Source organism: Leptodactylus fuscus, chromosome 4 (genome assembly GCF_031893055.1).
Source record: "Leptodactylus fuscus isolate aLepFus1 chromosome 4, aLepFus1.hap2, whole genome shotgun sequence".
NCBI lineage: Eukaryota > Metazoa > Chordata > Amphibia > Anura > Leptodactylidae > Leptodactylus > Leptodactylus fuscus.
Genome location: NC_134268.1, coordinates 89487904 through 89515142, shown reverse-complemented (window position 1 = coordinate 89515142; position 27239 = coordinate 89487904). Strand labels below are relative to the sequence as shown.

Here is a 27239-nt window from a genome sequence, read left to right as displayed (position 1 = left end):
ACAGTTTTGAAAGCGGTTCTGTACATGAATGCAGGAAAGGCAAAATACTTTGTTATTCGGTTTTAATTGTAGGATTGTGATTTACACAAAACCAAAATGCAACTCACTTTTTAGCATTCTTCTATAGTGAAATAATTGAGTAACTAGTATAGGTATACCAGCAGGGACTGAACTAGGGATGTCAACCTCATTTTATATTTTGTTATATAACTAATAGCCAACATTTCTTCAAGCAAACATAATGAATCATAAAGGTTATAGATAATATACGTATCTCAGAATACTGATGTGAACAGGACTCACCGTGACCTAAAAAATAACAATAAATACAATCACAGTAACTGGCACAATTTTCTCATGGTAAAAAAACAAAAACGTAAAAACCATTTTTTTTTCATAAAAACAAAAAACAAAATGGTTAACAAAATAGTTTACAAAGTGTCAAGGAATTTACTGTTGGTAATACTGGACTGAACTGTGCTAGGTTGCAAGGCTGCTGTAACACATTGGTGGACCCGGTGCAAAGGTTTCATAAGTGCCCCCCCCCCCCCCCATCACCACCACTCAGACATACCTGATCTGCACTAATTATAACGCAGCTCAGTGGCTCCCATACAATATAATGCCCTCAGTGGTCTATCCAAGTTCATGTACCTTCCAGTTTTCCCCAAAATTTTATGTCCCCCTTCATTTGCCTTCACAATTTAATATCCCCACAGTACAAAGGTTCAAACAAAGAAAAAACGAATACTTACCTTACACCGTTCTCCAATTGTTCTCTTTGATCGCTGCTCCCGGGGGCTTTCCAAGGGGTCCCCTGATAACATATGGCCCTATGCAAGTGTACCGATTATTCTAAAAGCGGTAAAAGCAGCCCTGCTTGGATTCTAGATGTGACAAGTAATACCATAGTAGCCATTGGCAACTTAAACAAATAGACACATTAGTTCATTTCATGAGATACAAATTATGGTCCAAAGTTAAATTGAAAAAATTTGGAATGGACCTGTGACATATACATGTGGATGAAAACACAAAGTAATCTAACACGATGTTTTCTTCTAAAACCAGTGCCATACCTGTCCAGAAGTTGTACAGTATGTGGCATGGCAATTCAGCCATATTAACTTCAATGCAGTTGAACTGCAATACCAAAGACACATGGATTAGAGTGGCACGGGTTATAAAAGAAAGTAGGCATGCTTTTCTAACCCTATACAAACCCTTTAAGGGGGATGTATGATAATTTTTATTATTTATTAAAACCAGAAGAGTGAAATATATAGTATTTTTTTTTCTTTTTTATTTCCATAACTGTAGATTTGTTCTATTGGATTTTCCACACATAAATATGGAGGTTGCAATCTTGCTACTGCTTTTCTTCTGCTCTGTTAAAACCATTTAGTGATTAACAGCATAGTCATTGTCATAGGCAGCAATAATCTGGAGCAGACTTACTGAGGTCTATGAGAGAGGCTTATAGATATGCTCTGTGCAATGAGGGCGAGTAAATAAACTGTGACATCATGTATTGTCAGTAATGGTTGCAATGGCTTATTGACCTTTGTTAAAATATTGTAGGATTTTGTACTTTTTAAAAAATACTAGAGGGAGGACCCGGCTTCGCACAGGTATATTACTTTTTATGTTTGTGTAGTGGCCCCATAAGAATTGTCCAATTTTGCACTGGTGTATTTTGTATGTGGTTTGTGTGTATGTCCATAAGCGTAATGTGATTATGTGTATCTCATTTTGGATGTCAGTGAAAAACCTGAGATCAGTTGTTATGGATACCTGGAGTAAAGCTGTATCTAATCCTTCCCCGTGTAGTATTGTGTTTAGATGCAAGAGTCTAATCCTTGTTGGTGTGGTACTTTGTGCAGATACACATATCTAATCCTCCCCATGTGATATTGTGTGAAGAGGCACGTATCTAATCCTCCAGTAAGTGAAACTGTGTGCAGACGCCCGTATCTAATGACTCTGGCGTGTGGTACTGTGTGCAGATGCGCATATCTAATCCTCCCCCATGCGGAACTGTGTGCTGAGACGCGTATCTAATTCTCTGGCATGTGGTACTGTGTGCAGAGGCCTGTATCTTAATCCTCCCCTGGGTGGTACTGTGTTCAGATGCACGTATCTAATCCTCCCCTGTGTGGTATTGTGTGAAGAGGTGCATATCTAATCCTATGGCGTGTGGAACTGTGTGTAGACGCGTGTGTCCAATCCCCCGGCATGTGGTACTGTGTGTAGACGCGCGTATATAATCCTCCCCCGTGTGGTACTGTGTGCAGACGCGCGTATCTAATCCTCCCCCGTGTGATACTGTGTGCTGAGACGCGTATCTAATTCTCTGGCTTGTGGTACTGTGTGCAGAGGCATGTATCTAATCCTCCAAAGAGTGATACTGTGTGCACACACACGTATCTAATCCTCCCCTGTGTGGTATTGTGTGAAGAGGCGTGTATCTAATCCTACTGCATGTGGTACTGTGTGCAGACGCGTGTATCTAATTCTATGGCGTGTAGAACTGTGTGGAGACGTGCGTATCTAATCCTCTGGAGTGTGGAACTGTGTGTAGACATGTGTATCTAATCCTACGGCATGTGGTACTCTGTGCAGACGTGTGTATCTAATCCTATGGCGTGTACAACTGTGTGCAGACGCACGTATCTAATCCTCTGGAGTGTGGAACTGTGTGTAGACGCGCGTATCTAATTCTACGGCATGTGGCACTGTGTGCAGATGCGCGTATCTAATCCTACGGCATGTGGTACTGTGTGTAGACGCGCGTATCTAATCCTACGGCATGTGGTACTGTGTGCAGACGCGTGTATCTAATCCTATGGCGTGTACAACTGTGTGAAGACACGTGTATCTAATCCTCCCCTGTGTGGTATTGTGTGAAGAGGTGCGTATCTAATCCTACAGTGTGTGGAACTGTGTGTAGACGCATGTATCCAATCCCCCGGCATGTGGTACTGTGTGCAGACACGCGTATATAATCCTATGGCATGTGGTACTGTGTGTAGACGCGCGTATCTAATCCTCCCCCATGTGGTACTGTGTGCTGAGACGCGTATCTAATTCTCTGGCTTGTGGTACTGTGTGCAGAGGCATGTATCTAATCCTCCAAAGTGTGGTACTGTGTGCACACACACGTATCTAATCCTCCCCTGTGTGGTATTGTGTGAAGAGGCGCGTATCTAATCCTTCGGCGTGTGGAACTGTGTGTAGACGCGCGTATCTAATCCTACTGCATGTGGTACTGTGTGAAGACGCGTGTATCTAATCCTATGGCGTGTACAACTGTGTGCAGACGCGTGTATCTAATCCTCTGGAGTGTGGAACTATGTGTAGATGCGTGTATCTAATCCTAAGGCATGTGGTGCTCTGTGCAGATGCGTGTATCTAATCCTATGGCGTGTACAAATGTGTGCAGATGCGCGTATCTAATCCTCTGCAGTGTGGAACTGTGTGTAGACGCTTGTATCTAATCCTTCGGTATGTGGAACCGTGTGCAGACGTACGTATCAAATCCTTCAGTGTGTGAAACTGTGTGCAGAAGTGCGTATCTAATCCTCTAGTGAGTGATACTGTGTGCTGATCTGTGTATCTAATCCTCTGATGCGTGTATCTCAGTTTGGATATCAGTGTTGTATTATGCATGTGGAGTGACCGTATGTATTGCAGTTGGAATATGAGTGAAAGTCTTGCAGGTTTGTATTGGCTAAGGGGGGGGCACTGTGTTTGGAATGCTGTATCTCAGCAACGGTACGTCCGAGCGAGTTGGAGTCTCATCTTAAACCTTCCCGGATATCTGAAGTATCTCTGTACCAAATTTGGTGAAGATCGGTCCAGTCGTTTGGTTCGCATTAGAGAACAGACAGACAGACAGACAGACAGACAGACAGACAGAAATTCATTTTTATAATATAGACAGACAGATAGATAGATAGATAGATAGATAGATAGATAGATAGATAGATAGATAGATAGATAGCGGCATGAAAAATGTGAAAATAAAACCAACAGTTGTATTAAAATAAGTTTAGCACAAAAATGAGACCTCAGCTATCCGCTTCTGGCCCTGTGTTGTGTATATAGTGCAGGCATTGGAAGTGGCACAAGCAGCTGATCAGATTCCAGGGAAGGTGTGGAAAACACTTTTTATACTTCAGAAGTAAGGATGGCATCCACAGCTGCACACAGGCGTTAACCATTACTGGGCAAGGGACACAGTGTTCTCAATGACGGTACTTAGTCCAGGGTACTGTGGGGTGTACCCTTTGAGATACATTTACTGCAGATTGAGAACCACTGACATAGTATATAGAGTCATAATGCCATTCAATTCACTGTTAAGCAGGTATTGGTACCATATTCTAGGGAGCCCAAGCACCTTCCATCAAACATGTGCCTGGAAGTGGAAATGGTGAAAAACTTGTTTGTGTTGTGACTTCCCTAACCCTACATAACATGTTGAGTTTGATAGCAATGGTACTACATTTGGTACAGCAAGACATACCTCAACTTTCAAAAGACAGAAAGAAGGACGGAATGTGTGGCACTTCCATTTCTCTTTGGTCCCCCACACAGTATAATGCTCCCACAGTCACCCTATCATGATATGTCCATACATGTATCCTGGTGCCCCCACAGTTTAATGTCCCTCTATAGCTGCCTCAGTTTAATATTCCCCTTCAGCTTCTCCACAGTTTAATGCCCCCTTCCAGTTGCCACCAGTTTAATGTCTCCCTCCACATGCCCCCACAGTTTAATATCCCCCAAAATGGGCCCCAGTTTAATGTTACCCTCTGTCTGACCCCAGTTTAATGTCCCCTTCTACCTGCCCCCTCAGTTTTATGTCCCTTTTCATCTGTCCTCATAGTTTAATGTCCCCTTTCATCTGTCCCAGTTTAATGCCCCACCTCGATCTTCCCCACCAATTTAATGTTCCCCTGCATCTACTCCCAATATAAATCCCCCTCCAGATACCCTACCATTTAAAGTCCCCCTCCTGGTAACAAACAAGCGTAAAAAATACTAATACTCACCTAGCCCCATTCCCTGCTGTTTTCTATGATGTCTCTGCTCCAGGAGTCTTCAGGAAACTACATGTGTGATGTGAGTGATGTCATCACATTATGTCTATTACTCCCAGAGTAATCGTTCAGTCCTGACCATTCGGTTTGGAGGACTGTACACTCTTGATGTTGCTATTTCCTGTATTCATCGAGGCCTAATCTTCTGTGGCAGGGAAGGCAGGGTTGCGGTTGAAAATTTAAATTTTTGCTCTGTGTGAGTTTATCCTAAGCCTACATTCACAAGAATGTGGTGTAAAATGGCTGTGAAAAACATGTTCATGTTTGTGTTGTCAGAGACCTGTACTCTTAAAACTATTAAGTGGGCCATCCCGAGGGTCAAAAAATTATAATCAGTGTTGGCCAAAAGTATTGGCACCCCTGCAATTCTGTCAGATAATACTCATTTTCTTCCAGAAAATGATTGCAATCACAAATTCTTTGGTATTAATATCTTCATTTAATTTGTTTTCAATGGAAAACCACAAAAAGAATTGTCAAAAAGCCGAATTGGATATAATTTCACACCAAACATAAAAAAGGGGGTGGACAAAAGTATTGGCACTGTTTGAAAAAGCATGTGATGCTTCTCTAATTTGTGTAATTAACAGCGCCTGTTACTTACCTGAGGCACCTAACAGGTGGTGTCAATAACTAAATCACACTTGCAGCCAGTTGAAATGGATTAAAGTTGACTCAACCTCTGTCCTGTGTCCTTGCCGTGCACAGTATCATCAAGAAGTTTAAAGCCCATGGCACTGTGGCTAACCTCCCTAGATGTGGACGGAAAAGAACAATTGTCGAAAGATTTCAATGCAAGATTGTGCGGATGGTGGATAAAGAACCTTGACTAACATCCAAACAAGTTCAAGCTGCCCTGCAGTCCGAGGGTACAACAGTGTCAACCCGTACTATCCATCGGCGTCTGAATGAAATTGGGACTGGGAAATTGGGATACCCAGGAAGACCCCACTTCTTACCCAGAGACATAAAAAAGCCAGGCTGGAGTTTGCCAAAACTTACCTGAGAAAGCCAAAAATGTTTTGAAGAATGTTCTCTGGTCAGATGAGACAAAAGTAGAGCTTTTTGGGAAAAGGCATCAACATAGAGTTTACAGGAAAAAAAAAAAAAAAAGAGGCCTTCAAAGAAAAGAACACAGTCCCTACAGTCAAACATGGCGGAGGTTCCCTGATGTTTTGGGGTTGCTTTGCTGCCTCTGGCACTGGACTGCTTGACCGAGTGCATGGCATTATGAAGTCTGAAGACTACCAACAAATTTTGCAGCATAATGTAGGGCCCAGTGTGAGAAAGCTGGGTCTCCCTCAGAGGTCATGGGTCTTCCAGCAGGACAATGACCCAAAACACACTTCAAAAAGCACTAGAAAATGGTTTGAGAGAAAGCACTGGAGACTTTTAAAGTGGCCAGCAATGAGTCCAGACCTGAATCCCATAGAACACCTGTGGAGAGATCTCTTGATGGCAGTTTGGAGAAGGCACCCTTCACATCTCAGGGACCTGGAGCAGTTTGCCAAAGAAGAATGGTCTAAAATTCCAGCAGAGCATTGTAAGAAACTCATTGATGGTTACCAGAAGCGGTTGTTTGCAGTTATTTTGCCTAAAGGTTGTGCTACCAAGTATTAGGCTGAGGGTGCCAATACTTTTGTCCGGCCCATTTTTGGAGTTTTGTGTAAAATGATCAATGATTTGACTTTTTTTTCATTCTCTTTTGTGTTTTTTCATTCCAAGCAAAATAAATGAAGATATTAATACCAAAGAGTTTGTGCTTGCAATCATTTTCTGGAAGAAACTGAGTATTATCTGAAAGAATTGCAGGCGTGCCAATACTTTTGGCCAACACTGTACTCCTACTTAAGGCCGCAGACCCTGTAGAAGCCAATATGGCTACTATGGTGGTTACTGATAGCCGTATGTCAATCTATGGTATTTGCAATCATTAAAACTACATTGTTGTTTGCGGTAGCAGGTTCCGCTTCATAGATATACTGCCATAGTTATTCTGGTAATAAAACCAAGGCTTACAGTATTTTAGGCTTCTCCCAATAAAAATACTTATTCCTACTGTGTTTTTATGTTTGTTTGACTGTATTGCTATCATTCATGACAAAACACACTTTATAGCGATGAATGTCTTCTAATTTCATTCCATACACAATGCTTTGCATTACTTTCCAAAGAGCCTTATATCCACATATTACTCCAGAACTAATATTCCACAACTAGAGAGATTTCTGGATATTATATTTATCTGGCTCCATGATGCTGTATTATTCATTTCCATTTTCAGCTTTCTCTCTGTGTACTTTCCATTCTGAAATTATTCTCTACTTGTGACACAACCCTTGAATGCTAAGATAGTAAAGCCAATAAGATGCATATTTTCTGGGAATTGCAGCAAAATGAAATCATTCTTGGTAAAACTAATTCTCCTAGCGCACATGTTATAAATGAGTTACAATGCTGCACACCCCATGTCTACATTTAATGATTATACTTTTAGCAGATTAATCAAAATTTTATGTTTTTTTTTTGTTTTTTTTAAGTACTGAATATTTGTCTTTGCCTTTGTCTTTGTTTATTGAAGACCTGTTTCAAGAAATGTATGTATATTTGTATGTATGTATATTTGTATGTATGTATGTATGTATGTATATTTGTATGTATGTATATTTGTATGTATGTATGTATGTATATACAGTATGTATGTGTATAAAGCAACCAGACATGTCTTCAAAGACAAAGCTTTTATTTTTCATTTTTTCACTGCTTTCCGAAAGACAGTTTTTAATTTTCCTTTCAGTGTAAGTGCATGAGAGTTGCTTTTTTTTTTTCATCCGCACTAAATATAACATATTGATTAACATTTATTAAGTCTAGGGAAGGAAAAGGTAAAAAATAGCAATTTAACCACTTTCTTGCTAAAGATTTTTTGGTGCTGCTCACCCTGCAGTATAAATAACATGTTGAAATTATTCCATGTGTCAGTATGAATATAGCAATACCAAATAAACTATGTGGACAAAAATATTGGGATTCACATCTAATTCACTGAATCCAGGTGTTTCATTTAGGCGGACTGCAGGGAAGAAGCGCTGTAGGAAAAACCACGGCAGAAAGGTAGCGCTTTTTGCGTATTTTTCTGCACTGAGTGGACGGGATTCGCTAGAATCCCATTCACTTTGCAGGGACTGTAAAACACTGTAGTTCTTGCCGTGACATTGCCGCCATGTCGGGCCCTGGCCTTACTCTCATTGCTACAGGTATAAACAACAAGTCAAAGTATACCAAAGTATACAAACATTATTGCATCGTAATCCCCACGGGTAATATAATGGCCCCATATGTAGTATAATGGCCCCTTACGTGTCCAAACATAATATAACATAATATAAGAGCTCTCATACTCAAGAATCTACATTTGAGTCCCCCACATGTAGTATAATGGTACCATCAGAACCCTTACATGTAACATAATGGCTCCATATGTAGTATTATGGCCCCTTCAGTGACCCCACATGTAATATAATGGTCTCCACATTTAGTACAACTGCCCCCACAGTTCCCCCATATATAATGTAATGACCCCTACATTCAAAGGTCCTAACAGTGCCCCACATATAATATAATAGCCACACAGTGCCCCCACATCTAGTGATGTCTCACCACTTTGCTCCATGCTTTCTCACTGTTCTGGTATGATGTGTCATCAGCACTGAGAGCTTGGAGCAGAGGGAAAGTAGGCAGTGGGAAGTAATGAATGCAGCAAAATTATAAAAAAAATTCCAGCATGCCATATCTCCCTATCTTATAAAAATGAATTCTTGTCTGTCTGTCTGTCTGTCTGTCTGTCCGTCTGTCTGTCTGTACTCTAATGCGAACCAAACGACTGGACCGATCTTCACCAAATTTGGTACAGAGATACTTCAGGTATCCGGGAAGGTTTAAGACGAGACTCCAACTCGCTCGGACGTACCGTTGCTGAGATCACACCAGAGGATTAAATACGCATTTCTGCACACAGTTCCACACACTGAAGGATTTGATACGTGCATTTGCACACGGTTTCACATGCCAAAGAATTAGATACAGGCGTCTACACACAGTTCCACACTCCAGAGGATTAGATACGTGCGTCTGCACACATTTGTACACGCCATAGGATTAGATACACGCGTCTGCACACAGTTCCACATTCCAGAGGATTAGATATGCGCGTCTGCACACAGTTCCACATTCCAGAGGATTAGATACGCGCATCTGCACACAGTTGTACATGCCATAGGATTAGATACACGCGTCTGCACACAGTACCACATGCAGTAGGATTAGATATGCGCGTCTACACATAGCTCCACACGCCAAAGGATTAGATATGCACGTCTGCACACAGTACCACACGGGGGAGGATTAGATACGCGCATCTACACACAGTACCACATGCCATAGGATTAGATACGCGCATCTGCACACAGTACCACATGCCGGGGGATTGGATACGCGCGTCTACACACAGTTCCACACGCCGTAGGATTAGATACGCGCCTCTTCACACAATACCATACAGGGGAGGATTAGATACACGTGTCTTCGCATAGTTGTACACACCATAGGATTAGATACACGGGTCTGCACACAGTCCCACACACCAGAGGATTAAATACGCACTTCTGCACACAGTACCACATGCCATAGGATTAGATACGTGCGCCTGCACACGGTTCCACATGCCGAAGCATTAGATAAAGGCGTCTACACACAGTTCCACACTCCAGAGGATTAGATACACAGATCAGCACACAGTATCACACGCCAGAGGATTAGATACACGGGTCTCCACACAGTCCCACACACCAGAGGATTAAATACGCATTTCTGCACACAGTTCCACACACTGAAAGATTTGATACACGCATCTGCACACGGTTCCACATGCCGAAGGATTAGATACAGGCGTCTACACACAGTTCCACACTCCAGAGCATTACATACGTGCGTCTACACACATTTGTACACGCCATAGGATTAGATACACGCGTCTACACACAGTTCCACATTCCAGAGGATTAGATACGCGCGTCTGCACACAGTTGTACATACCATAGGATTAGATACACGCGTCTGCAGACAGTACCATATGCAGTAGGATTAGATACGCGCGTCTACACATAGTTCCACACGCCAAAGGATTAGATACGCGCCTCTTCACACAATACCACACTTTGGAGGATTAGATACGTGACTCTGCACACAGTACCACAAGCCAGAGAATTAGATACGCGTCTCAGCACACAGTATCACACAGGGGAGGATTAGATACGCGTGTTTACAAACAGTACCACACGGGGGAGGATTAGATACGCGCGTCTACACACAGTTCACATGCCATAGGATTAGATATGCGCATCTGCACACAGTACCACATGCCGGGGGATTGGATACACGCCTCTACACACAGTTCCACACGCCGTAGGATTAGATACGCGCCTCTTCACACAATACCACACAGGGGAGGATTAGATACACGTGTCTTCACACAGTTGTACATGCCATAGGATTAGATACACGCATCTGCACACAGTACCACATGCCGTAGGATTAGATACGTGTGTCTACACACAGTACCACATGCCTTAGGATTAGATACACGCGTCTACACACAGTACCACATGCCGTAGGATTAGATACGCGCGTCTACACACAGTACGACATGCCGTAGGATTAGATACACGTGTCTACACACAGTTCCACACGCCGTAGGATTAGATACACGTCTCTTCACACAATTCCACACGCCGTAGGATTAGATACGCGCCTCTTCACACAGTACCACACGGGGGAGGATTAAATACGTGCGTCTGCACACAGTACCACACGCCAGAGGATAAGATAAGCGCGTCTGCACACAGTACCTAATTCCATAAGATTAGATACGCACGTCTGCACACAGTACCACATGTCGTAGGATTAGATACCCACATCTACACAGTTCCACATGCCGTAGGATTAGATACGCGCCTTTTCACACAATACCACACAGGTGAGGATTAGATACGTGCATCTTCACACAGTACCACATGCCAGAGTATTAGATACGCGCATCTGCACACGGTACCGCACGTCAGAGTCATTAGATATGCGCGTCTGCACACAGTTTCACTTACTGGAGGATTAGATACGCGCCTCTTCACACAATACCACACGGGGAGGATTAGATATGTGCATCTGCACACAGTACCACACCAACAAGGATTGGATACTTGCATCTAAACATAGTACTACACGGGGAAGGATTAGATACAGCTTTACTCCAGGTATCCATAACAACTGATCACAGGTTTTTCACTGACATCCAAAATGAGATACACATAATCACATGACGCTTATGGACATACACACAAACAGCATACAAAATACACCAGTGCAAAATTGGACAATTCTTATGGGGCCACTACACAAACATAAAATGTAATATACCCGTGCGAAGCCGGGTCCTCCCTCTAGTAAAATATAACTTTTACTTCAAAAGAGGAGAACATATTGGACCTCTTACTCATAGCTGCACTCATAATAAGGATAGCAGCTCTTCACTTACTCCCCAGGGTGCATGTAACTGCAGGGAGTGCCTTTATCAGTGCAGTGTCGGGTATACTCCCTGGTTTAAGTGCACTGCAGGTTGCGAACTACTGTCCCAGACAGAATGAGCTGGATGGTCATTTCTTAAAGCTCAACCTACAATTATTGGTTTTAATTTAGGTTATATAGTTTCCTGCATTTATTTAACTTTTCAAATAAATATTTAAGCATTATAATAAAACAAAAAATATAGAAAAAAAAACATTTTATATTGCTTTTACGGTAACAAACATCAGAAATACCACATGATCTTTACATTACATGGAGAAAGTTATTAAAAACAAATGTTGCAGTCACTCGTCTCTTGATTCTTCATGCGTTTCCAAAACAGGAAAGTTAAAAGCTAAGTTATTAGTAACCCATTGATAAATATGCTCATGGAAAATATGAGTCATCTACAAAAAAACAAGTACTGCTATGATGATGTTACACAGAGAAGGTCTGGGACTGACTAGTATGTGTGTGGTATGTAACGCAACCGACAGCTACTTGAAACCATAGTTTCAGTTTATTTGCAACTAATATAGGCATGTCATGGTCTTGCCCTATAAGTATATTTTATATGTATTACATTCAACCTATTTTTCATGATTTGCACATTTTATTGAATTTTATACAATTTGCTTCCTCACTGCTTTAAAAATGCTTAAATGACAGGTTAGATTTTTCTAAGCATCCATCTTCTGAAGTCAGTTTGTGTTCATCTTTTGACAAGGCATCTTCTATACAGTCGCTGCTATTTCATACCACAATATCATATTTCCTTCACATCCATGGGAGATGATTTATTTCCCTTTTATCCACAAATTGTCTCTTTAATCTAATTCATATTGATGCTGCTTGGAGGAAGTGATATATATACAATGGTTTAGCTATTTTTAGGCTACATTGTGTAATAGGAATTTAAAAAATCCATCATTATTGATCAAGGTCATGTGCATTTCTGAGTGTACCAAATATAATCATGAATGAAGTAACCACTAACCATGGAGAGATACTGTAAATGTGTTACTAAATATACTTGAGTATTGAGTGTAACTTAGTACGGTAATATAAGAGCATCAAAGTTTAGAGCCTAGACAAGAAGGACTAAAAATAATACATCCATTTCCTAAATTTCTGTATATTTACTTAAAGTGGTACAGCTTTAACAAAGTTGCACTATAGTAGCAGTTGTGTGTTGTTCTGTGGTGCTTACTGTTTTATATCTGTGTTACCTGATGGATAGATGGCCCATGGGAGTGGAGGTCAGATCATGGATAGAGGACATCTAGTAAAACCAAAAGATCAAAGAGTGGGAGCCCTACACCTAAGTTATGTCTCTAGTACCATGTACAGTGTTATTATTGCACTTCATGGTCTCGTATGTAGGTCTATGTGGCATCGGGCGCTCAGGTATCGGTGCAGCTGTTACATTACCAATAGCTACTCCACTGATGGTTATTGACATTAACAACTGAATTATTACAGAACATTATGTTATTACTTTCTTACATGGACTTTTATATATTTAACAGTGTATTGTTACACTAAAAAGTAAAGCTCACCATTTTCTTAATTTTTTTTATCTTTTAGGTCGCTATCCACAACAAAGCAAAGGCACATACCTACCAATTCCTATTGTGGATGAACTGGAAGTAGGAAAATGGGGAGCAAAAGTTATCCTTAATGATTATAACTCTGTCACCTTATCAATATTGTCTGCTCCAAATTGCATCATAGGAAAATTCCGAATGTATATTGCGATATTAACCCCTTATGGAATATTGAGAACACCACGAAAGTCTGACACGGATACTTACATTCTCTTCAACCCTTGGTGCAAAGGTAAGACATAAACTATCCCGTTTAAACCTTAAACTACAAGCTGGACCCTAAAATAGACATAATAATGTACAAGGTAGCTCAACATAGCTTAACAGAATGTAAGCTAGGAAACCAATTTGTCCATATGTGAAGGAAAAAGACATTATTCTATATCCATGTCAGTAATCCCATTCAAAAACAATATACAATTGCTTACCCTAAACACTACTTTCCGAGTTAATAATATGACACATATTGAATACGGGTAGATACTAGAGATGAGCGAACACTAAAATGTTCGAGGTTCGAAATTCGATTCGAACAGCCGCTCAATGTTCGTGTGTTCGAACGGGTTTCGAACCCCATTATAGTCTATGGGGAACAGATACTCGTTAAGGGGGAAACCCAAATCCGTGTCTGGAGGGTCACCAAGTCCACTATGACACCCCAGGAAATGATGCCAACACCTCTGGAATGACACTGGGACAGCAGGGGAAGCATGTCTGGGGGCATCTAACACACCAAAGACCCTCTATTACCCCAACATCACAGCCTAACAACTACACACTTTACACACTCAATACCACCTCTCTGACAGTAGGAAAACACCTTGAAACATGTGTATTTGGCACTTGCAGTGAGGAGAGCTTGTCACCAGCAGTGAATTTGGCCCTTGTAGTAAGTTGAGGTTGGCACCAACATTTGTTTTGAAAATCAGGGTGGATTGAGCCTCTAACCAGCAGAGTTTGGGCAAATTCATGGTGGAGGGAGCCTCTAAACACCCCAGTTTGGGCAAATTCATGGTGGAGGGAGCCTCTAAAAACCCCAGTTTGGACCAATTCATGGTGGAGGGAGCCTCTAACCAGCCCAGTTTGGGCAAATTCATGGTGGAGGGAGCCTCTAAAAAACCCAGTTTGGACCAATTCATGGTGGAGGGAGCCTCTAACCAGCCCAGTTTGGGCAAATTCATGGTGGAGGGAGCCTCTAACCAGCCCAGTTTGGACCAATTAATGGTGGAGGGAGCCTCTAACCAGCCCAGTTTGGACCAATTAATGGTGGAGGGAGCCTCTAACCAGCCCAGTTTGAACCAATTCATGGTGGAGGGAGCCTCTAAACAGCCCAGTTTGGGCAAATTCATGGTGGAGGGAGCCTCTAAAAAACCCAGTTTGGACCAATTCATGGTGGAGGGAGCCTCTAACCAGCCCAGTTTGGACCAATTAATGGTGGAGGGAGCCTCTAACCAGCCCAGTTTGGACCAATTCATGGTGGAGGGAGCCTCTAAACAGCCAAGTTTTGGGAAATTCATGGTGGAGGGAGCCTCTAACCAGCCCAGTTTGGACCAATTCATGGTGGAGGGAGCCTCTAAACAGCCAAGTTTTGGGAAATTCATGGTGGAGGGAGCCTCTAACCAGCCCAGTTTGGACCAATTCATGGTGGAGGGAGCCTCTAAAAAACCCAGTTTGGACCAATTCATGGTGGAGGGAGCCTCTAAACAGCCCAGTTTGGGCAAATTCATGGTGGAGGGAGCCTCTAACCAGCCCAGTTTGGACCAATTAATGGTGGAGGGAGCCTCTAAACAGCCCAGTTTGGGCAAATTCATGGTGGAGGGAGCCTCTAACCAGCCCAGTTTGGACCAATTCATGGTGGAGGGAGCCTCTAACCAGCCCAGTTTGGGCAAATTCATGGTGGAGGGAGCCTCTAAAAAACCCAGTTTGGACCAATTCATGGTGGAGGGAGCCTCTAACCAGCCCAGTTTGGGCAAATTCATGGTGGAGGGAGCCTCTAACCAGCCCAGTTTGGACCAATTAATGGTGGAGGGAGCCTCTAACCAGCCCAGTTTGGACCAATTCATGGTGGAGGGAGCCTCTAACCAGCCCAGTTTGGACCAATTAATGGTGGAGGGAGCCTCTAAACAGCCAAGTTTTGGGAAATTCATGGTGGAGGGAGCCTCTAACCAGCCCAGTTTGGACCAATTCATGGTGGAGGGAGCCTCTAAACAGCCCAGTTTGGGCAAATTCATGGTGGAGGGAGCCTCTAAAAAACCCAGTTTGGACCAATTCATGGTGGAGGGAGCCTCTAATTAGCCCAGTTTGGACCAATTAATTGTGGAGGGAGCCTCTAACCAGCCCAGTTTGGACCAATTAATGGTGGAGGGAGCCTCTAAACAGCCCAGTTTGGGCAAATTCATGGTGGAGGGAGCCTCTAACCAGCCCAGTTTGGACCAATTAATGGTGGAGGGAGCCTCTAACCAGCCCAGTTTGGACCAATTAATGGTGGAGGGAGCCTCTAACCACCCCAGTTTGGACCAATTCATGGTGGAGGGAGCCTCTAACCAGCCCAGTTTGGACCAATTCATGGTGGAGGGAGCCTCTAAAAAACCCAGTTTGGACCAATTCATGGTGGAGGGAGCCTCTAAACAGCCCAGTTTGGGCAAATTCATGGTGGAGGGAGCCTCTAAAAAACCCAGTTTGGACCAATTCATGGTGGAGGGAGCCTCTAACCAGCCCAGTTTGGACCAATTAATGGTGGAGGGAGCCTCTAAACAGCCAAGTTTGGACCAATTCATGGTGGAGGGAGCCTCTAAAAACCCCAGTTTGGACCAATTCATGGTGGAGGGAGCCTCTAACCAGCCCAGTTTGGACCAATTAATGGTGGAGGGAGCCTCTAACCAGCCCAGTTTGGACCAATTAATGGTGGAGGGAGCCTCTAACCACCCCAGTTTGGACCAATTCATGGTGGAGGGAGCCTCTAAACAGCCAAGTTTGGACCAATTCATGGTGAAGGGAGCCTCTAAAAACCCGTTTGGACCAATTCATGGTGGAGGGAGCCTCTAACCAGCCCAGTTTGGGCAAATTCATGGTGGAGGGAGCCTCTAAACAGCCCAGTTTGGGCAAATTCATGGTGGAGGGAGCCTCTAACCAGCCCAGTTTGGACCAATTAATGGTGGAGGGAGCCTCTAACCAGCCCAGTTTGGACCAATTAATGGTGGAGGGAGCCTCTAACCACCCCAGTTTGGACCAATTCATGGTGGAGGGAGCCTCTAAACAGCCAAGTTTGGACCAATTCATGGTGGAGGGAGCCTCTAAAAACCCCAGTTTGGACCAATTCATGGTGGAGGGAGCCTCTAACCAGCCCAGTTTGGACCAATTAATGGTGGAGGGAGCCTCTAAACAGCCAAGTTTTGGGAAATTCATGGTGGAGGGAGCCTCTAACCAGCCCAGTTTGGACCAATTCATGGTGGAGGGAGCCTCTAAAAAACCCAGTTTGGACCAATTCATGGTGGAGGGAGCCTCTAACCAGCCCAGTTTGGACCAATTCATGGTGGAGGGAGCCTCTAAACAGCCCAGTTTGGGCAAATTCATGGTGGAGGGAGCCTCTAAAAAACCCAGTTTGGACCAATTCATGGTGGAGGGAGCCTCTAATTAGCCCAGTTTGGACCAATTAATTGTGGAGGGAGCCTCTAACCAGCCCAGTTTGGACCAATTAATGGTGGAGGGAGCCTCTAAACAGCCCAGTTTGGGCAAATTCATGGTGGAGGGAGCCTCTAACCAGCCCAGTTTGGACCAATTAATGGTGGAGGGAGCCTCTAACCAGCCCAGTTTGGACCAATTAATGGTGGAGGGAGCCTCTAACCACCCCAGTTTGGACCAATTCATGGTGGAGGGAGCCTCTAACCAGCCCAGTTTGGACCAATTCATGGTGGAGGGAGCCTCTAAAAAACCCAGTTTGGACCAATTCATGGTGGAGGGAGCCTCTAAACAGCCCAGTTTGGGCAAATTCATGGTGGAGGGAGCCTCTAAAAAACCCAGTTTGGACCAATTCATGGTGGAGGGAGCCTCTAACCAGCCCAGTTTGGACCAATTAATGGTGGAGGGAGCCTCTAACCACCCCAGTTTGGACCAATTCATGGTGGAGGGAGCCTCTAACCAGCCCAGTTTGGACCAATTCATGGTGGAGGGAGCCTCTAAAAAACCCAGTTTGGACCAATTCATGGTGGAGGGAGCCTCTAAACAGCCCAGTTTGGGCAAATTCATGGTGGAGGGAGCCTCTAAAAAACCCAGTTTGGACCAATTCATGGTGGAGGGAGCCTCTAACCAGCCCAGTTTGGACCAATTAATGGTGGAGGGAGCCTCTAAACAGCCAAGTTTGGACCAATTCATGGTGGAGGGAGCCTCTAAAAACCCCAGTTTGGACCAATTCATGGTGGAGGGAGCCTCTAACCAGCCCAGTTTGGACCAATTAATGGTGGAGGGAGCCTCTAACCAGCCCAGTTTGGACCAATTAATGGTGGAGGGAGCCTCTAACCACCCCAGTTTGGACCAATTCATGGTGGAGGGAGCCTCTAAACAGCCAAGTTTGGACCAATTCATGGTGAAGGGAGCCTCTAAAAACCCGTTTGGACCAATTCATGGTGGAGGGAGCCTCTAACCAGCCCAGTTTGGGCAAATTCATGGTGGAGGGAGCCTCTAAACAGCCCAGTTTGGACCAATTCATGGTGGAGGGAGCCTCTAACCAGCCCAGTTTGGACCAATTAATGGTGGAGGGAGCCTCTAACCAGCCCAGTTTGGACCAATTAATGGTGGAGGGAGCCTCTAACCACCCCAGTTTGGACCAATTCATGGTGGAGGGAGCCTCTAAACAGCCAAGTTTGGACCAATTCATGGTGGAGGGAGCCTCTAAAAACCCCAGTTTGGACCAATTCATGGTGGAGGGAGCCTCTAACCAGCCCAGTTTGGACCAATTAATGGTGGAGGGAGCCTCTAAACAGCCAAGTTTTGGGAAATTCATGGTGGAGGGAGCCTCTAACCAGCCCAGTTTGGACCAATTCATGGTGGAGGGAGCCTCTAAAAAACCCAGTTTGGACCAATTCATGGTGGAGGGAGCCTCTAACCAGCCCAGTTTGGACCAATTCATGGTGGAGGGAGCCTCTAAACAGCCCAGTTTGGGCAAATTCATGGTGGAGGGAGCCTCTAAAAAACCCAGTTTGGACCAATTCATGGTGGAGGGAGCCTCTAATTAGCCCAGTTTGGACCAATTAATTGTGGAGGGAGCCTCTAACCAGCCCAGTTTGGACCAATTAATGGTGGAGGGAGCCTCTAAACAGCCCAGTTTGGGCAAATTCATGGTGGAGGGAGCCTCTAACCAGCCCAGTTTGGACCAATTAATGGTGGAGGGAGCCTCTAACCAGCCCAGTTTGGACCAATTAATGGTGGAGGGAGCCTCTAACCACCCCAGTTTGGACCAATTCATGGTGGAGGGAGCCTCTAACCAGCCCAGTTTGGACCAATTCATGGTGGAGGGAGCCTCTAAAAAACCCAGTTTGGACCAATTCATGGTGGAGGGAGCCTCTAAACAGCCCAGTTTGGGCAAATTCATGGTGGAGGGAGCCTCTAAAAAACCCAGTTTGGACCAATTCATGGTGGAGGGAGCCTCTAACCAGCCCAGTTTGGACCAATTAATGGTGGAGGGAGCCTCTAACCACCCCAGTTTGGACCAATTCATGGTGGAGGGAGCCTCTAAACAGCCAAGTTTGGACCAATTCATGGTGGAGGGAGCCTCTAAAAACCCCAGTTTGGACCAATTCATGGTGGAGGGAGCCTCTAACCAGCCCAGTTTGGACCAATTAATGGTGGAGGGAGCCTCTAAACAGCCAAGTTTTGGGAAATTCATGGTGGAGGGAGCCTCTAACCAGCCCAGTTTGGACGAATTCATGGTGGAGGGAGCCTCTAAAAAACCCAGTTTGGACCAATTCATGGTGGAGGGAGCCTCTAACCAGCCCAGTTTGGACCAATTCATGGTGGAGGGAGCCTCTAAACAGCCCAGTTTGGGCAAATTCATGGTGGAGGGAGCCTCTAAAAAACCCAGTTTGGACCAATTCATGGTGGAGGGAGCCTCTAATTAGCCCAGTTTGGACCAATTAATTGTGGAGGGAGCCTCTAACCAGCCCAGTTTGGACCAATTAATGGTGGAGGGAGCCTCTAAACAGCCCAGTTTGGGCAAATTCATGGTGGAGGGAGCCTCTAACCAGCCCAGTTTGGACCAATTAATGGTGGAGGGAGCCTCTAACCAGCCCAGTTTGGACCAATTAATGGTGGAGGGAGCCTCTAACCACCCCAGTTTGGACCAATTCATGGTGGAGGGAGCCTCTAACCAGCCCAGTTTGGACCAATTCATGGTGGAGGGAGCCTCTAAAAAACCCAGTTTGGACCAATTCATGGTGGAGGGAGCCTCTAAACAGCCCAGTTTGGGCAAATTCATGGTGGAGGGAGCCTCTAAAAAACCCAGTTTGGACCAATTCATGGTGGAGGGAGCCTCTAACCAGCCCAGTTTGGACCAATTAATGGTGGAGGGAGCCTCTAACCACCCCAGTTTGGACCAATTCATGGTGGAGGGAGCCTCTAACCAGCCCAGTTTGGACCAATTCATGGTGGAGGGAGCCTCTAAAAAACCCAGTTTGGACCAATTCATGGTGGAGGGAGCCTCTAAACAGCCCAGTTTGGGCAAATTCATGGTGGAGGGAGCCTCTAAAAAACCCAGTTTGGACCAATTCATGGTGGAGGGAGCCTCTAACCAGCCCAGTTTGGACCAATTAATGGTGGAGGGAGCCTCTAAACAGCCAAGTTTGGACCAATTCATGGTGGAGGGAGCCTCTAAAAACCCCAGTTTGGACCAATTCATGGTGGAGGGAGCCTCTAACCAGCCCAGTTTGGACCAATTAATGGTGGAGGGAGCCTCTAACCAGCCCAGTTTGGACCAATTAATGGTGGAGGGAGCCTCTAACCACCCCAGTTTGGACCAATTCATGGTGGAGGGAGCCTCTAAACAGCCAAGTTTGGACCAATTCATGGTGAAGGGAGCCTCTAAAAACCCGTTTGGACCAATTCATGGTGGAGGGAGCCTCTAACCAGCCCAGTTTGGGCAAATTCATGGTGGAGGGAGCCTCTAAACAGCCCAGTTTGGGCAAATTCATGGTGGAGGGAGCCTCTAACCAGCCCAGTTTGGACCAATTAATGGTGGAGGGAGCCTCTAACCAGCCCAGTTTGGACCAATTAATGGTGGAGGGAGCCTCTAACCACCCCAGTTTGGACCAATTCATGGTGGAGGGAGCCTCTAAACAGCCAAGTTTGGACCAATTCATGGTGGAGGGAGCCTCTAAAAACCCCAGTTTGGACCAATTCATGGTGGAGGGAGCCTCTAACCAGCCCAGTTTGGACCAATTAATGGTGGAGGGAGCCTCTAAACAGCCAAGTTTTGGGAAATTCATGGTGGAGGGAGCCTCTAACCAGCCCAGTTTGGACCAATTCATGGTGGAGGGAGCCTCTAAAAAACCCAGTTTGGACCAATTCATGGTGGAGGGAGCCTCTAACCAGCCCAGTTTGGACCAATTCATGGTGGAGGGAGCCTCTAAGCAGCCCAGTTTGGGCAAATTCATGGTGGAGGGAGCCTCTAAAAAACCCAGTTTGGACCAATTCATGGTGGAGGGAGCCTCTAATTAGCCCAGTTTGGACCAATTAATTGTGGAGGGAGCCTCTAACCAGCCCAGTTTGGACCAATTAATGGTGGAGGGAGCCTCTAAACAGCCCAGTTTGGGCAAATTCATGGTGGAGGGAGCCTCTAACCAGCCCAGTTTGGACCAATTAATGGTGGAGGGAGCCTCTAACCAGCCCAGTTTGGACCAATTAATGGTGGAGGGAGCCTCTAACCACCCCAGTTTGGACCAATTCATGGTGGAGGGAGCCTCTAACCAGCCCAGTTTGGACCAATTCATGGTGGAGGGAGCCTCTAAAAAACCCAGTTTGGACCAATTCATGGTGGAGGGAGCCTCTAAACAGCCCAGTTTGGGCAAATTCATGGTGGAGGGAGCCTCTAAAAAACCCAGTTTGGACCAATTCATGGTGGAGGGAGCCTCTAACCAGCCCAGTTTGGACCAATTAATGGTGGAGGGAGCCTCTAAACAGCCAAGTTTGGACCAATTCATGGTGGAGGGAGCCTCTAACCAGCCCAGTTTGGACCAATTAATGGTGGAGGGAGCCTCTAACCAGCCCAGTTTGGACCAATTAATGGTGGAGGGAGCCTCTAACCACCCCAGTTTGGACCAATTCATGGTGGAGGGAGCCTCTAAACAGCCAAGTTTGGACCAATTCATGGTGAAGGGAGCCTCTAAAAACCCGTTTGGACCAATTCATGGTGGAGGGAGCCTCTAACCAGCCCAGTTTGGGCAAATTCATGGTGGAGGGAGCCTCTAAACAGCCCAGTTTGGGCAAATTCATGGTGGAGGGAGCCTCTAACCAGCCCAGTTTGGACCAATTAATGGTGGAGGGAGCCTCTAACCAGCCCAGTTTGGACCAATTAATGGTGGAGGGAGCCTCTAACCACCCCAGTTTGGACCAATTCATGGTGGAGGGAGCCTCTAAACAGCCAAGTTTGGACCAATTCATGGTGGAGGGAGCCTCTAAAAACCCCAGTTTGGACCAATTCATGGTGGAGGGAGCCTCTAACCAGCCCAGTTTGGACCAATTAATGGTGGAGGGAGCCTCTAAACAGCCAAGTTTTGGGAAATTCATGGTGGAGGGAGCCTCTAACCAGCCCAGTTTGGACCAATTCATGGTGGAGGGAGCCTCTAAAAAACCCAGTTTGGACCAATTCATGGTGGAGGGAGCCTCTAAACAGCCCAGTTTGGGCAAATTCATGGTGGAGGGAGCCTCTAACCAGCCCAGTTTGGACCAATTAATGGTGGAGGGAGCCTCTAAACAGCCCAGTTTGGGCAAATTCATGGTGGAGGGAGCCTCTAACCAGCCCAGTTTGGACCAATTCATGGTGGAGGGAGCCTCTAACCAGCCCAGTTTGGGCAAATTCATGGTGGAGGGAGCCTCTAAAAAACCCAGTTTGGACCAATTCATGGTGGAGGGAGCCTCTAACCAGCCCAGTTTGGGCAAATTCATGGTGGAGGGAGCCTCTAACCAGCCCAGTTTGGACCAATTAATGGTGGAGGGAGCCTCTAACCAGCCCAGTTTGGACCAATTCATGGTGGAGGGAGCCTCTAACCAGCCCAGTTTGGACCAATTAATGGTGGAGGGAGCCTCTAAACAGCCAAGTTTTGGGAAATTCATGGTGGAGGGAGCCTCTAACCAGCCCAGTTTGGACCAATTCATGGTGGAGGGAGCCTCTAAACAGCCCAGTTTGGGCAAATTCATGGTGGAGGGAGCCTCTAAAAAACCCAGTTTGGACCAATTCATGGTGGAGGGAGCCTCTAATTAGCCCAGTTTGGACCAATTAATTGTGGAGGGAGCCTCTAACCAGCCCAGTTTGGACCAATTAATGGTGGAGGGAGCCTCTAAACAGCCCAGTTTGGGCAAATTCATGGTGGAGGGAGCCTCTAACCAGCCCAGTTTGGACCAATTCATGGTGGAGGGAGCCTCTAACCAGCCCAGTTTGGACCAATTAATGGTGGAGGGAGCCTCTAACCACCCCAGTTTGGACCAATTCATGGTGGAGGGAGCCTCTAACCAGCCCAGTTTGGACCAATTCATGGTGGAGGGAGCCTCTAACCAGCCCAGTTTGGACCAATTAATGGTGGAGGGAGCCTCTAACCACCCCAGTTTGGACCAATTCATGGTGGAGGGAGCCTCTAAAAAACCCAGTTTGGACCAATTCATGGTGGAGGGAGCCTCTAAACAGCCCAGTTTGGGCAAATTCATGGTGGAGGGAGCCTCTAAACAGCCCAGTTTGGGCAAATTCATGGTGGAGGGAGCCTCTAACCAGCCCAGTTTGGACCAATTAATGGTGGAGGGAGCCTCTAACCAGCCCAGTTTGGACCAATTCATGGTGGAGGGAGCCTCTAAACAGCCCAGTTTGGGCAAATTCATGGTGGAAGGAGCCTCTAACCAGCAGAGTTGTGGGAAAGCAGGGTGGAGGGAGCCTCTAACCAGCAGAGTTGGTGGAAATCAGGGTGGAGGGAGCCTCTAACCAGCAGAGTTGGGGGAAATCATGTTGGAGGGAGCCTAGTATTAGCAGAATTGTGCAACGCTTATGGTGGATGAGTATGAGGATGCGGAGGAATTGGAGAGGTTGAGTACAGACATGGAGTTTCATGTTGGGGTGCTTTACACAGGTGGGCACAAAAATGAAGGCTCTATCCAGTGGTGGTTCATTTTTATCAAAGTGAGCCGGTCGGCACTCTCAGCTGACAGACGGGTGCGCTTGTCAGTGATGATGCCACCGGCTGCACTGAACACCCTCTCAGATAGGACGCTGGCGGCAGGACAGGACAGCACCTCCAAGGCATATAGGGCAAGTTCAAGCCACAGGTCCAACTTCGACACCCAATACGTGTAGGGCGCAGAGGGGTCGGAGAGGACAGGGCTGTGGTCGGAAAGGTATTCCCGCAACATGCGCCTATACTTCTCACGCCTGGTGACACTAGGACCCTCCGTGGCGGCACTTTGGCGAGGGGGTGCCATCAAGGTGTCCCAGACCTTAGACAGTGTGCCCCTCGTTTGTGTGGACCGGTGAGAACTTGGTTGCCTACTGGAGGAACTGCCCTCCCTGCCGCCACTGTCACATGCTGGAAACATCTCCATCATATTCTGCACCAATTGCCTGTGGCAAGCATTGATGCGATTGGCCCTCCCCTCTACCGGAATAAAAGACGAGATGTTGTTTTTATACCGGGGGTCAAGGATAGCAAAGATCCAGTACTGGTTGTCCTCCATGATTTTGACAATACGCTTGTCGGTTGTAAAGCACCCCAACATGAACTCAGCCATGTCTGCCACAGTGTTAGTTGGCATGACTCCTCTGGCCCCACCGGAAAGTTCAATCTCCATTTCCTCCTCATCCTCCATGTCTACCCATCCGCGCTGCAACAATGGGACGATTCGAAGTTGCCCGGAAGCCTCCTGTATCACCATCACATCATCGGACAACTCTTCTTCCTCCTCCTCCTCCTCCTCCTCCTCCTCCATTAAACGCAGTGAAGCGGACAGATGTGTGGACCTACTCTCCAGCTGTGACGGATCGGATGCTATCCCTAACTCCTCTGTGTGATCTGAGTTATCCCTGATGTCAATCAGGGATTCTCTCAGAACACACAAGAGCGGGATTGTAAGGCTCACCATCGCATCCTCAGAGCTCACCCTCCTTGTGGACTCCTCAAAGACCCGTAGGATGTCACAAAGGTCTCTCATCCATGGCCACTCATGGATGTGAAACTGAGGCAGCTGACTTTGTGGCACCCTAGGGTTTTGTAGCTGGTATTCCATCAAAGGTCTCTGCTGCTCAACCACTCTATTCAACATCTGAAACGTTGAGTTCCAGCGTGTGGGGACGTCGCACAAAAGCCGGTGTTGTGGCACATGCAGGCGTTGCTGGAGAGATTTTAAGCTAGCAGCGGCTACTGTCGACTTGCGAAAGTGGGCGCACATGCGCCGCACTTTCACCAGTAGCTCTGGAACATTGGGGTAGCTCTTTAGGAAACGTTGCACCACTAGGTTGAAGACGTGGGCCAGGCATGGAACATGTTGGAGTCCGGCAAGCTCCAGAGCTGCTACCAGGTTCCGGCCGTTATCACAAACGACCATGCCTGGGCCCAGGTGCAGCGGCTCAAACCATATTGCCGTCTCATCGAGGAGGGCATCCCTCACCTCGGAGGCAGTGTGCTGTCTGTCCCCCAAGCTGATCAGCTTCAGCACAGCCTGCTGACGTCTACCAACGCCAGTGCTGCAACGTTTCCAACTCGTAGCTGGGGTCAATCTAACAGCGGAGGAGGAGGCGGTGGCGGAGGAGGAGGCGGAGGAGGAGGCGGTAGAGGAGGAGGAGGAGGGGGGTGTTCTTCTCGTGTCCCTGCCAGGAATGTTAGGCGGGGAGACGAGGTACACCGGGCCAGTTTGGGAAGCAGTCCCAGCCTCAACTACATTTACCCAGTGTGCCGTCAGTGAAATGTAGCGTCCCTGTCCGCATGCACTTGTCCACGCGTCGGTGGTCAAGTGGACCTTTGTGCAAAGCGCGGAACTAAGGGCCCGCCTGATGTTGAGTGACACGTGCTGGTGCAAGGCGGTGACGGCACACCGGGAGAAGTAGTGACGGCTAGGGACGGCATAGCGAGGTGCCGCAGTTGCCATCAGGTCCAGGAAGGCGGGAGTTTCAACAAGCCGGAACGCCAACATCTCCTGGGCCAGCAGTTTAGCGATGTTGGCGTTCAAGGCTTGCGCGTGTGGGTGGTTAGCAGTGTATTTCTGCCGCCGCTCCAATGTCTGAGAGATGGTGGGTTGTTGTAAAGAAACGCCTGATGGTGCCTTTGATGGTGCAGGAGAAGGAGATAAGACAGGACCAGGGGAGGATGAGGTAGAAGTCAACAAAGTGGCGGAGGCAGATGAAGTGGTGTCCTGGCTCGTCCTCTGGAGTGCATCGCCAGCACAGTCAGCAGTGGCAGTGGCAGAGGCAGAGGCAGAGGCAGTGGCAGTGGCGTGAACGGCAGGCGGCCTTTGTCCTGCCGTTGCTGCCTGCCACTGATTCCAGTGCTTGGATTCCAAATGACGGCGCATTGAAGTGGTGGACAGGTTGCTCTTCTCAGAGCCCCTAATCAATTTCGAGAGGCAAATTGTGCAGACAACACTATATCTGTCCTCGGCGCATTCCTTGAAAAAACTCCACACCTTCGAGAAACGTGCCCTCGAGGTGGGAGTTTTTCGGGGCTGGGTACGAACTGGAACATCTTGGGAGATTCCGGGTGTGGCCTGGCTTCGCCTAAGCTGCTGACCTCTGCCTCTGCCTCTAGCTACCCTTTTTGGTGCTGCACCTGCCTCAACATCCACACTACTTTCCCCGCTTGACATCCCCCCTGTCCAGGTCGGGTCAGTGTCCTCATCATCCACCACTTCCTCTTCCAACTCCTGTCTCATCTCCTCCTCCCGCACAATGCGCCAGTCAACTGGATGCCCTGACGGCAACTGCGTCACATCATCGTCGATGAGGGTGGGTTGCTGGTCATCCACCACCAAATCGAACGGAGATGGAGGAGACTCTAGTGTTTGAGCATCTGGACACAGATGCTCCTCTGTTAGGTTCGTGGAATCGTGACGTGGAGAGGCAGGTTGAGGGACAATGAAAGGAGCGGAGAACAGCTCTGGGGAGCAGGGACAGTTTGGGTTATTGTTCTGTAAAGCTTCGGAATTTTGGGAGGAAGGAAGACAAGACTGTTGGGTAATAGGAGGAGAGGAGGCAGAGTCTGACTGGCTGCTGGACAATGTGCTGTAAGCGTTCTCTGACAGCCATTGCAAGACCTGTTCCTGGTTCTCGGGCCTACTAAGGTTTGTACCCTGCAGTTTAGTTAATGTGGCAAGCAACCCTGGCACTGTGGAGTGGCGCAATGCTTGCTGCCCCACAGGAGTAGGCACGGGACGCCCTGTGGCTTCACTGCTACCTTGCTCCCCAGAACCATTCCCCCGACCTCGCCCACGGCCTCGTCCACGTCCCTTTCCGGGAGCCTTGCGCATTTTGAATTCCTAGTTAGAAATTGGCACTGTATACCAGTAGTAAAAATTGTGGGTGCACGTAACCCCAATATATTCTTTGAATTCCCAGTCAGACACTGGCACTATATGGCAGTAGCAAGAAATGAGGGTATTTGTATTCCCAATATACTCTTTGAATTCCCAGTCAGACAATGGCACTGTATACCAGTAGTAAAAATTGTGGGTG

General features: G+C 46.6%; 1 protein-coding gene across 1 annotated transcript in view; it reads left to right on the top strand.

The window, feature by feature from the left end:
- Positions 1-27239, top strand: part of F13A1 (coagulation factor XIII A chain) — a 142289-nt gene that overhangs the window by 31534 nt on the left and 83516 nt on the right. Inside the window, exon 4 of the mRNA XM_075270787.1 lies at positions 13311-13562. Coding sequence (XP_075126888.1) covers positions 13311-13562 — 252 coding nt within the window. The remainder of the gene's footprint in view (positions 1-13310; positions 13563-27239) is intronic.